At 46.3% G+C, this 12,009-nt stretch overlaps 1 protein-coding gene across 3 annotated transcripts in view; it reads left to right on the top strand.

Moving 5' to 3' along the window:
- The first annotated feature begins 3,195 nt into the window (after nucleotides 1-3,195).
- FUBP3 (far upstream element binding protein 3) overlaps nucleotides 3,196-12,009 on the top strand; it is a 60,600-nt gene continuing 51,786 nt past the window's right edge. For 2 of the 3 annotated variants that reach the window (XM_066366897.1, XM_066366895.1), the window contains exon 1: nucleotides 3,197-3,366. In XM_066366897.1, coding sequence (XP_066222994.1) covers nucleotides 3,283-3,366 — 84 coding nt within the window. In that variant the 5' untranslated portion in view covers nucleotides 3,197-3,282. Of the gene's footprint in view, nucleotides 3,367-12,009 lie in introns of all 3 variants that reach the window. The other variant, XM_066366896.1, reaches the window with a different exon arrangement.

Raw genomic sequence — 12,009 nt, 5'->3', positions numbered from 1 at the left:
GAGAAAGCTAGGTGACTGTGGCAAGCTCCTCAACTTGTCTGAGTCTTTTTTTTTTTTTTTTGTATTTTTCTGAAGCTGGAAACGGGGAGGCAGTCAGACAGACTCCCACATGCGACCGACCGGGATCCACCCCGCACGCCCACCAGGGGGTGATGCTCTGCCCATCCGGGGCGTCGCTCTGTCGCGACCAGAGCTACTCTAGTGCCTGGGGCAGAGGCCAAAGAGCCATCCCCAGCGCCCGGGCCATCTTTTGCTCCAATGGAGCCTTGGCTGCGGGAGCGGGAGAGAGAGACAGAGAGGAAGGAGAGGGGGAGGGGTGGAGAAGCAGATGGGCGCTTCTCCTGTGTGCCCTGGTGGGAATCGAACCCGGGACTTCAGCACACCAGGCCGACGCTCTACCACTGAGCCAACCGGCCAGGGCCAACTTGTCTGAGTCTTAATGTCCCTATCTATAAAACGGGGAGGCCGGTGCCCATCTCCAGGAGCGTTACAAACATTAAATGAGGTGACATATATCATGCGTTCATAATGGGAAAGCACTCAGTAAACAGTTTTTCTGCGCATATTCCTTGGAAATCCACTCTCTCCGTCATGAAGCAGATCCTGTTTTCCCTGGCTCTCAGCTAAGTACCTGCATATCTTGAACAGCCAAGATCAAAGGTCAGTATGTGGATATGCTACGCCTTGACTGCCTTCCTTTGACGAATAAAGCTCTTCCTATTTCAAGTGGCAACTATTTTGCTAGAAGTAAATAAAAACAAAACCCTAAATGGTTAGTTCTGGTTTGGGGAGCATGGTCCACAGGACAATTCCTGTTGCTAAGAGGGACACGTCCACACAGGTCAAGTACTCATTGACAAATAAATACATAAACAAAATATAGTCTATTCATCCAATGAAATATTATATAGCCTTAAAAAGGAAGAAAACCATGATGCATGCTGCAACATGGATGAAACTTGGAAGACATTATGCTAAGTGAAATTAGCCAGTTACAAAAGGATCAATAGTGTATCAGTCTGCTGACACGAGGTCCCTAGAGAGGTCAGATTCATAGAGACAGAAAGGAGATGGTGGTTGTCGGGCCTAGGAGAGGGGGAAACATAGAGTTTGTTTCTAATTGGGACAGAATTTCAGTTTGGAAAGCTGAAGAATGTTCTGTAGGTGGATGGTGGCGATGGTGGCACAGCAATATGAATGCACTTAATGCCACTGAGCTGTACACTTAAAATGGTTAAGATGGTAGTTTCTATGTTATAAGTATTTTACCACAGTATAAACATTTAACTTAATTTTGCTTATTTTTTTAAAATGAGAAGCAGGGTGGCAGAGTGACAGACTCCCACATGTGCCCTGATCAGGATCCACCCCAAAAGCCCCCTATGTGTGTGTGGGGGGGTGTGCTCTTCCCATCTGAAGGCCTTGCTCTGTTGCTTGGCAACCAAGCTATTTGTTTTTGTGTGACAGGAACAGAGAGACAGACAGAGAGAGGAACAGATAGGGACAGACATGAAGGAAGAGAGATGAGAAGCATCAATTCTTTGTTGTGGCACCTTAGTTGTTCATTGACTGCCTTCCCCTAAGTGCCTTGACCAGGGGGACACAGCAGAATGAGTGATCCCCTGCTCAAGCCAGTGACCTTGAGCTCAAACCAATCAGCGACCTTGGGCTTCAAGCCAGTGACCTTTGGGCTCAAGCTAGCGACCATGGGGTCACGTCTATGACCCCATGCTCAAGCTAGCGATCTCAGGGTTTCGAACCTGGGTCTTCCATGTCCCAGTCCAACGTTCTATCCACTGTGCCACTGCCTGGTCAGGCAGCAACCAAGTTATTTTAGTGCTTGAGCCAAGGCCATGGAGCCATCCTCAGTGCCCAGGGCCAACTTTCTTCAACCTTCTCCAACCAAGCCATGATGAGAGAGACGACAGAGAGAAAGAATGGGGAAGGGAAGGGGTGAAGAAGCAGATGGTCCCTTCTCCTGTGTACCCTGACTAGGAATCAAACCTGAGACAACCACATGCCAGGCTGGCACTCTACCACTGAGCCAACCGGCCAGGGCCAAAATTAAAATTTAAATTACAGCCTAATAGTTTAGTCATTAACAAATGAAGAACTGCTCTTGATTATTGGCCAGTTATTCTTCATACTTTCCCTCCAAAACCCAAAGTTCTGCTAACACGCCAACACAAGCAATCAAGTTACAGTAGATTTTACTTCTTTATTTTCCTTTCTTAGCTCTATCAGCCTTACTAACTTCAAGTTGGGCATAAAATGTTTGACAACACGACTCCCCATTAAAATCCAACTCCTTGGCATCATACCTGCCTCCAACAAGATGTGTTGAGAAGCCCCGAAACCTTGTTTCTTTACTGGGGGTTTTGTTTGTTCTTTTATAAGATCCACCTCAAAGGCTCAAGTATGTTCCAGCACTAAGATTCCTTCCCTTGCTTTGAAGTTTCTATACCTAGTTACTATCACATTAAAAAAAAAAAAAAAAAAAAAAGTGAAGCATTTCAAGAAGCCCTCTTGCAATATAGTGTGTACAACTTAGCAGAAATCGAAGCAAAAGTGGACCCATGGTATTTCCTGCCTCCTCAGAGTTCCAGAGTAAGGCCTGTGTAAGAGGACTCCACGTCGGTTTCCAGGGGGAGCGTCCTTCCTGAGCTGTATCGCTAGGCAGCCTCAGGTGTGGGGTTCGCCCATCCCCGAGCAAACTGATACCATGCAAACTCTCGGGTCCGGGGCTCCCTGCAAACATAGGGCACTGACTTCTGTGGTGCTGTCCTTGGCCCTCCAGGCTCTCTTTGGGTCCTCACGGTGCCATTTCTAAGCGCTCAGTTCCAATATTCCAAACCAATGGCCATTTCTGGGAGGGCTGCCAGGGTCAGGCTCTTCGTGAACCAGCACAGCTCCGGTGCTGGCTTGGGAGAGCCACGTCACTCCTCTCTCAGGTTCCAAACGGCCGACAGCTGGACGCCTCGGGCCACGTCCGAACCACAAGAGCCTGTCACCGCATCACCGACTAACCTGGACCAAATCACGTCTGGGGAGGGCGGGGCCAAGACCTGTACACCGGGACCCGACGGCGGCCCCGCCCCCAACTTCCGTCCAGACTGCGGTCACGTGTTCTGACCCGCCCCGCAGACGCGGCTTCTCTCGCGTCCAGTGTCCCGTCTTCCCTTCCGCCGGAAGTGGGGCGACTTTCCCTTTCCGGCTACGGGTCCCCAAGCGGAGGGGGAGGCCGGACTGGGGAGCAGAACGGCGGCGGCGGCGGGGGCGGTAATGGCGGAGCTGGTGCAGGGGCAGAGCGCTCCGGTGGGGATGAAGGCTGAGGGCTTCGTGGACGCCCTGCACCGGGTCCGGCAGGTACGGGCGCGGCCGGCTGGCGGGAGCACGGGAGCCCAAGGCGGGGCCGGACCGAGCCCGGTGGGGAGGAGGGGGTCGGGCCTGGGGGCGGGAGGTAGCCCGGGCTGACGCCCCAGCCGAGTTTGGTGGTTCCGTGGGGCTCCTGCAGCCAGGAGGAGCCGAAGGATGAGGCGCCGGCGCGAGGCCCAGGCCCAGCCTGTCGGGCGGGTCTCCCAGGTGCCTGCAGCCACTGGGAAAGGGTTTGCCCAGGGCGCCTGGCCCCATTGCGTGAGGCCCGAGCTGGACCCTCAGAGCAGCCAGCGTGGGGTTCTGAGGTTCGCGAGAGGAGGGGACTGCAGAGCTCACGGTGAGGACTCGGGTCTAGCCAGAGGGCGGCTGTCTCAATTTAAAGGCTGTTTCCTTTAAACTTGGAAAAACATCATCTTCGGGCATTCTGTGGAGTGGAGGAGTTGGAGGGCATTTTACTTTTGAGGGTTCTTTTGGGGAGGGGCGAAGAGGAATAGGTTAAATAGATGTGGGTGGTCCAATTCACAAGACGTAGAAATTCCTTACAGGCAATAGTTTCTCCTCTCTCTGGGAGAAGGTGATATCTCATTGCAGCAGTGAAACTTGATCGTCTGACAATGTCGTGCATTTTGTTAGAGTTAAATAAACTGATTTTTAAGAAGTTACAAATTTACCTGGGAAATGAATATGGTTTCTGCCATATGGGGCTTCTTCGTGGTGCTTTGAACAGAACAAACACATTCTTGTATGGTGCGTAAAACTTACTGACAAGTTAGCTCTCACACTTAAACTTCTGCTGAGTGTCTTGTATTCATCATCTCTTCCTATTTAATTGTAGGCATACTAACTGACCTTTTAAAAGTTGGGCCATAACCAACTACTGCTTGATTCCTAACAGAAAGCCACAGGACTCATTGCATTAGAAGATCTACTCGGTTGCTTGAAGACATGGTCTTTACATCTCTTTCCAGTATTCCAAGGGAGGGAACCCTACCTGTTTCCCAGATACTGACTTTTCATTTTAATACTGATGCTTCTATAGACGATATGTTGGATCCCAGAACTTTCCAAACCTGTGGTTCCACCTAAAATTGTGTCCGATGACTTGTTACTTACTGCCTAGGCACCAACCAGTACAGTAGTGAGTATCCATCCTCCTTAGACTTCAGAGCCAACCAGTGGCTGTAATGGGTGAGCATGCCATCCAGCTCCCCTTCCACCACTCTGCTTGCCGGCGTGTTACACTGCTCTCCTCTACAGTACAGGGTCCTGAACCTTGTTTCTCACTAGCTACTAATATGTAAATGGCTTTCACTCTGTGCTGATGTGTGACAGTCACCTTGTTGGCCTTCCATATCCAGGAAGACTTAGAGTCACTACCCTAAAGAGCTCAGATCCTCAGTTTACAGAAGGCCTATAGTTGAACGTAAAATGAATTTTGAACCATTGAGAAGACTTTCTGCTTCTCTTGAGCCAGTGGTTGAACTCATTTTCTTGGACAGCCTGCTCAAGAGGGAGGGAGACCCTCTGTTAAATGCTGACCTAATGCGGATTGTTGAAGCAGTGGTGTGTACTACTAGCAGAGAAAACTTCATTGGAAATGTTCCCAGCTCTGAAATACACCATTGACTGGAGCAGTAATAAGCCCAATGGAGACACTACTGTAAGTGTATCACTTCTGAATATTAACTGCTGGAGGTCGATACTCTCTCCAAGGATTTGATGGCTTTTAAAAACTAAAGAAACAGGTTTGTGGGTCATTTTAGGTTTATTTATAGATTTGCATTGGGCAAGAATGGAATGTCAGAAATCTAAAATATTGTATGCTTATAGTAAAACTTACCTAAAAGGCTCTCATATTATTTGGGCATCTGGATGACAGTAGTTCTATTTTTCCCTGTGTGCACAGCATGTTGCAGAGATGTTTTTTCCCCCCAACAGCAACAAAGTAAAAGACAGTGTATCTATTTAAATGATTGCAAGGCTTTCCCCCTTCTTATGTGTCTCATAAACACCAGCAACAGTCTATAAAGCCCTCATAAATTTGTCAGAGAGCAGCTCTGTGTTGCTCAGTTTATCTTGAAGATCATAATAGCCTGTTGACCCTGCTGGGATTTGAACCTGCAGTTTCTATTAAGTCTGGTATTTGGAGTCCAGCACCTAATCTCCACTTCCCTCCTGGCATTGAGAAGCCTCCTTGTATAGCCTTTGAACTTTTTCCAACAAAGGGAACCAATTGTTGCTGTTAGTGTTTGGCCAAATGGGTAATCCAGCCATTCTGTAGGGAAGTACACAAGTGTAGAAATGTGATCTGATTCATTCCCGCTGATAAGTATCTAATACTGCTGGGTGTTAAAAAACCATCATGTTCGGTTCTCCCATCATTGGCAGGTTAGCAAAAACAAAGTGCTATTTCTACAACTTGTTTACAGAAGGCTGGATCCTAATCAGGGTGGGATGTGAACTCAAAACCAAAATAAGTCATCCTGTTTTATGGCTACACTACACCTCTACCATGACCGTCTGTCTAGGTTGTAAGGGGACCGCATGGAGTATGGATGAGTAGATAACAATCTGTTTTAAGTTTCTAAACATATAAAAATGTTTCCTGAAAGTGCATGCACATTGGCAGGTTAAGATAGTGTGAAACCACAGTGGATTACAGATTACCAGGGTGGTTTACCAGCAGCCGTCTGTATGCTGGACCAACTGCCTGTCAGTCATCAACTCAGTAGAAGAAATTCTATGGCCAAACTGGTAATATTTTTAAGACTTGAAGGTTCTATTTTGACCTAGACCCAGTCAGTGCCTTTGTGTTTTAAAACTCTAGAGTATTCTGTCCACATAAATACAGTGTAATTGGTGCCTCGTGGGGTTGAGCATTATGTTGCACACAAATGATTGTGATCAAGCTATTGTAAAATCAATAGAAAGTAACATTAGAACCCATTCTTTACCAGCACTTTGGGGGGGGGGTATTGATTAGTGAGGGGCCTGAGAAATTCCACAGTACTCCAGAAAATGCCTCCCAGTGCTGCTGCTTAAGACTTTGAGCCTGAGTAGTAGGCAATTTGGTGAGAGTGCTGGACAGAAGCACCAAATTTCCTTTAAGAGAATGTGCATCCACCATTAAAAGAAAAAAGCCTTCATTCATCGGCCATTGGGTGCTCCCGAAGAGATGCTGCCTTTGCTTACTGAATGTATGATGTTTATGCCTCAAAGTCAAGTGTGCTGGATGCGCAGTCAGATTAAGTTATACTCCGCTGAGACCGTCTCATACGTGTTCCGTAGTTGAGTAGCTGAAGCTATTTCAGCAGGGACTTAAACTCCTGCATGTCCATTTGCCAGTGTCTATAGGAAATCCGTGGGCTGCCTCTGTATCTTGGTAGCACCCAGTAGAGTGCCCTGCGAAGAGCAGGTCCTGAGGGTTTGGTGATGTGACTGAGTCTGTCCGAGTGCTGAGCTTCTTATTTGATAGTGAAAGGTAGACACAAAATGAACAGTATGTGTGCCTCTAAAGTCTTTTCTCTTTTCCTGCTGAGACGTTTTTATCTTTCTTTTAAAATCTGATATTCCATGTGTATCATCAAACTTTGGCTTTCTCTGAAATCCCAATTATTTGTAGATACAGATTTGTCTAGACCAGGGTTCTCAGGTGGCCCAAGGGCGGGGGAAGGCCCCAGTGGGCCTGCAGGCATGCTTTGTTCTATCCACACAGTGCCAGCACTTAGAAAATAGAATGATTTCACATCAGCATTGAGATTTCTCGCTTCTCCAGAAAAGACCTGGCCACACTGCTGCCGCATTTTGCAGTGCTGACACTCGGCGGGAGCTTGTAGCCTCTACCCCTTTGCGAGGGCGCTGACACCCTGGTTGCCTTCATTCCCACCACTTGGCTCATGTGTTGCACTGCCCTAATTAATAGCCTTTTTTTCTCATCCTTTTTCAAATTGTGAGCCCATCATCTCTGGTTATTTGAAATTTATAATGGAAAAACTGAATGGTGAGTTGGACAATCTGAGTCTCCTTGGGCTAGGTTAGCCTTTCCCAGCATTTGATCCATGGGCTGTTAATATGGTCTATCCATGGCAAAGGGCTCGTGGACAGATAAGTTTGGGAAGTACAGGGTTAAATAAAGGTGAATTGGCTTCTTTACTGCAAGACTGCTCAGCCTGACCAGGCAGTGGCGCAGTGGATAGAGCGTAGGACTGGGATGCTGAGGACCCAGGTTCGAGACCCTGAGGTTGCCAGCTTGAGTGCGGGCTCATCTGGCTTGAGCAAGGGGTTACTCGGTCTGCTGAAGGCCCGCAGTCAAGGCACATATGAGAAAGCAATCAATGAACAACTAAGGTGTCGCAACGAAAAACTGATGATTGATGCTTCTCATCTCTCTCCGTTCCTGTCTGTCCTTATCTATCCCTCTCTCTGACTCTCTCTCTGTCCGTTTTTTTTATTTAAAAAAGAGCCTTTAATATTCTGCGCTTTAAGGCCTACGAGGGTTTGGGATGTGCATTGTAAGTAAATATCCGGAGGTTGGGTCCCTTTACCACCCTCTGTTCATAAAGCCCAGTCCCGTTCTGTAGTCTGACTTCGGGAAGTGGTGAGCTTGATAATCTCGGTGGTCCCTGCAGGCCCATGAAGATCCAGAGCTTTTTTCTAGCTGGAATTAAAAAATAATAATGGCCGTATTATTTTGGTTCTTTTTTTGCTTTATACTATGTCATACAGCAGGTCCTCATTGTCTTTTTAACCAACCTCGTTTTTTTTTAATAATGTTGATGAGATGATGCCGTAGGAACTAAAAACTCTTATTTCTATCAATTAGCCTATGGTAAAATTAGTTTCTTTATGTGTTATGCAGCAAGGTCACTTTTGGTGACCTTAAGCATGGATTTACTGTAGTGGGTGTCTGTTCAGACACCCCTCTCCCCAGCTTTTGTGTGCAACCATCCCTCTTGAAAATGTTCTGCATTTTGAGTTTTGTTATGAAGACGCTTGGGAAAGGATAGCCAATACTTTTGGAGGCATGAACTGCACTTTTATCCTGACACCAGATGATAACAAATCACTTGCAAGACTGAGCAGTGTTAATGGAAGTAGCGATGTGATTCAGATTACCTGCCGTTATTTGAGGATCTGCTGAGTCCGAGGCTTCTTGCTGGATGCAGAGATAAATGGGACAAGTTTGCAGCTGGCTTTCTCTTACTGTGAATTAGATTCTCACAACAACCAGATACAATATTCAGGAAAAGGGTTATACTTTGCATCTTATATTTGATAATAAGCCAAAGGGAGATAAAGCAGTTTTCTCAGAGGCACACAAATAATAATGAGTAATTCTTGGGCCCGTGTCCTCTGCATTCTAAGAAGGACTTGGTTCCTTTGTAGAGATAATTGGGTCGTTTTCCATCTCAGTGAGACATCAGCAGAATCTTTGAACAAATATTGAAGGGATGCTGGTGGAATTAGATGGAATGGAAGGGAGAAAACTAATGGACATGTCATCTTTAGGGCCTTTGGTGGGAGAAGCCCAGCTGGTACAGGATTTTTTTTCTTTTTTATTGGTTTTAGAAGGAGAGGAAGAGAGAGAGAGGCGGGAGCATAGATCTAGTCCTGTGTATGTCCCAACCAGGGATCGAACCAACAACCTCTGTGCTTTGGGATGATGCTCTACCAAACCCAGCTATTTGGCCAGGGCTGGAACCATATTTCAACTTACATCCTCAGCTGGTCATCCTAGCATTTTGCTTATAGGTGGGCTTCTCTATATCCACTTTAAATCTAGCAAATGTTGCCCTGGGCTGGATAGCTTAGTTGGTTAGAGCGTCATCCCAGTATTATGCCAAGGTTGCAGGTTCCATCCCTGGTCAGGGCACATATAAGCATATCCAATGAATGTATAAATAAGTGGAAGAACAGGGACAGACAGACAGGAACAGAGGGAGATGAGAAGCATCAATCATCAGTTTTTCATTGCGACACTTTAGTTGTTCACTGATTGCTTTCTCATATGTGCCTTGACCATGGGCCTTCAGCAGATGGAGTAACCCCTTGCTCTAGCCAGTGACCTTGGGTCCAAGTTGGTGAGCTTTGCTCAAACCAGATGAGCCTGTGCTCAAGCTGGAGACCTCAGGGTCTCGAACCTGGGTCCTCTGCATCCCAGTCCGGTGCTCTATCCACTGTGCCACCACCTGGTCAGGCAATAAGTGGAAGAACAAATCAATGTCTCCTCTCTATTCTCCCTCCTCTTTCTCTCTCTCCCTCTCCCTACTTCTTTCTCTCTCTCTCAAATTGATACATAATTTCTTTTTAATTAGCAAATGTTTAATGAGTATCTTGTATGTGTCAAGCTCTGTGCTGTACATTAGGGAAGTTGTTCTTTAACTTTTTTGGAACATGGACCTTTTAAAGATTTTTGAATACTTCATATCTTTCCTTTGAAATATTTAATAGTTTTGCATATAAATTCAAGGGGTTCTAAAGCTTCCAGTTTAGGAACCTTTGTCTTAGGGAGATACCAGGGTGATTGATTGAGATAGGTCCACTCTTCAAAGGCTCCCTGTTGTGAGGAGACAGTCTAATAACTTTTTCAGTGAAGTTATGCTGATTAGAGCTAGGTTATAAAGTGCTTTGCAATCATAGAGAAGGGGGTACTTCATTCTCCCAAATGTGGGTACCATGAAGTTGTCAGGAAAAGGTACTAAGAAGAGCTGATCTCTTATTTGATTGGAATATAGAATTCCTTGTTTTGGAAATGGGGCAGGATCAGCTATAGCTTCACCATCTGTTATGCTCGGTGTCAGGCAAGAACTTTCCTATATGTGATGGTCACAAAACTCCCAGTGGGTAGTATAGTGAAGTGGTTATTAGGAGTTTAGATTCAGACTATGTGAGTCAAGTGGTGTTTCTGCCTCTTACTAGCTTAGTCACCGGACAAGTTATCTACCTTCTTTAAGCCTCAGTTTCCTCATGTGTAAAATAGAGATCACTGATGGTAGTAATACATTTTCTATTTTTTTAAGGACTTTTATTTATTGATTTTATGGGGGGTGGGAAGAGTGGGAAGCATCAACTCATAGTAGTTGCTTCTCCTATGTGCCTTGACCGGGTAAGCCCAGGGTTTCGAACTGGCTACCTTAGCCTTCCAGGTCGATGCCTTATCTACTGCACCACCACAAGTCAGGCTACTAATAATTTTTTTTTTAAAGAGTAGCTAATGGTCTGACTAGGCGGTGGCACAGTGGATAAAGCGTCAGACTGGGACGCAGAGGACCTAGGTTCGAAACCCTGAGGTCCCCAGCCTGAGCGCGGGCAGGCTCATCTGGTTTGAGCCCAAGGTTGCTGGCTTGAGCAGGGGAGGGGGTCACTCGCTCTGCTGAAGGCCCCCGGTCAAGGCACATATGAGAAAGCAATCAGTGAACAACTAAGGTGCCGCAACGAAGAGTTGATGCTTCTCATCTCTCTCTGTCACTAAATAAATAAATAAATGAGTAGCTAACGTTAGGAGTAGGAGGTTGCCCTTGGGCAGTGGGGTTGGGCAGTGACTGGGGGCCGTGCAGGCTGCGGGGGGGGGGTACTAGTGCGGTCTGTTTCTCGGTCTGGATGCCTGTACACGAGCCCTTTAGTACGTGACACTTCAGCGAGCTGTACATGTCTCCATGCACTTTTCTGCACTATTATTCTTCAGGAAAGGTTGAAATAGCAAGCATTCCTTGTTCCTTACCATGTGCTTGGCATTGTTTTGGGTGCTTTACATTGTTAACTCCTTATCCCCATGAATACAGTTCCAGGCAGGCCTCAAATCCCACAGTAATGCAAATAGTAGCTACTTTATAAGGTCACTGTGAAGATTGAAGGAGGCCTTTTAGTAAGAGTGCAGTATATGTGATCTGCTGCTTTCTTCACTGTTACCTACCGGGTAGTGGGATGCAGCCCTAGGACTTGCCCCTGTGCACTGGGGCTCCAGACCCAGCGCTCTGGGATTGCGCACAGCCACCAGCTCAGCTGCTCCGGCTGCATACTGTTTCTTCCTGCCACGGGGAGCAGAGACTGTCAGTACAGTTGTGCGTTCTCCAGGGCCCCAGCAAGTTGAGTCCCTGCTCCTGGGGTGGGGTGAGCTTTCACCTCTGCTTGCTGGATCCAAACATCAGTAGCTGAATTCCAGCATGGACATAGTATGTGGATGACTCAGTGGCATTCATTGGCTTTCCCTGTTTCCATTTAGTATGAAGTTCTGTTACGTCTGAAGCTGTGGAAATAGTCACAGCTTCCTATTTGGATTTATAGGAAGAACTAGTTTGATTACAAAACCTGTCATCAGAAAATTTTAGTCCTAAAAGTGTGCACTGGGCATAATTAATTGCCATAGTTAAGAATTTGTTTCCCACCTTATGATTTTTGCTATATCAATTAACTTTCAATATTCTATTTAATATATTAAAACCTTAAAATCTAGGTTTACTTGAAAATTTTTTTTTAAAAGAAGCTATATTATCATAAGTGAAAAACTTTGCCAGGCATTGAAGGTAACTGTAGGAAATATATATATATATTCACCCATGCACTTCCCAAAAATCACCTGTGTGCCCCTCTTTGGAAAACACTGGTTTAGGCCCTGGCCGGTAGTTCAGGTGGTTA

Source organism: Saccopteryx leptura, chromosome 2 (genome assembly GCF_036850995.1).
Source record: "Saccopteryx leptura isolate mSacLep1 chromosome 2, mSacLep1_pri_phased_curated, whole genome shotgun sequence".
NCBI classification, from domain to species: Eukaryota; Metazoa; Chordata; class Mammalia; order Chiroptera; family Emballonuridae; genus Saccopteryx; species Saccopteryx leptura.
Note: the sequence above shows the minus strand (reverse complement) of the source record. Positions and strands in the feature narration are given on the sequence as shown.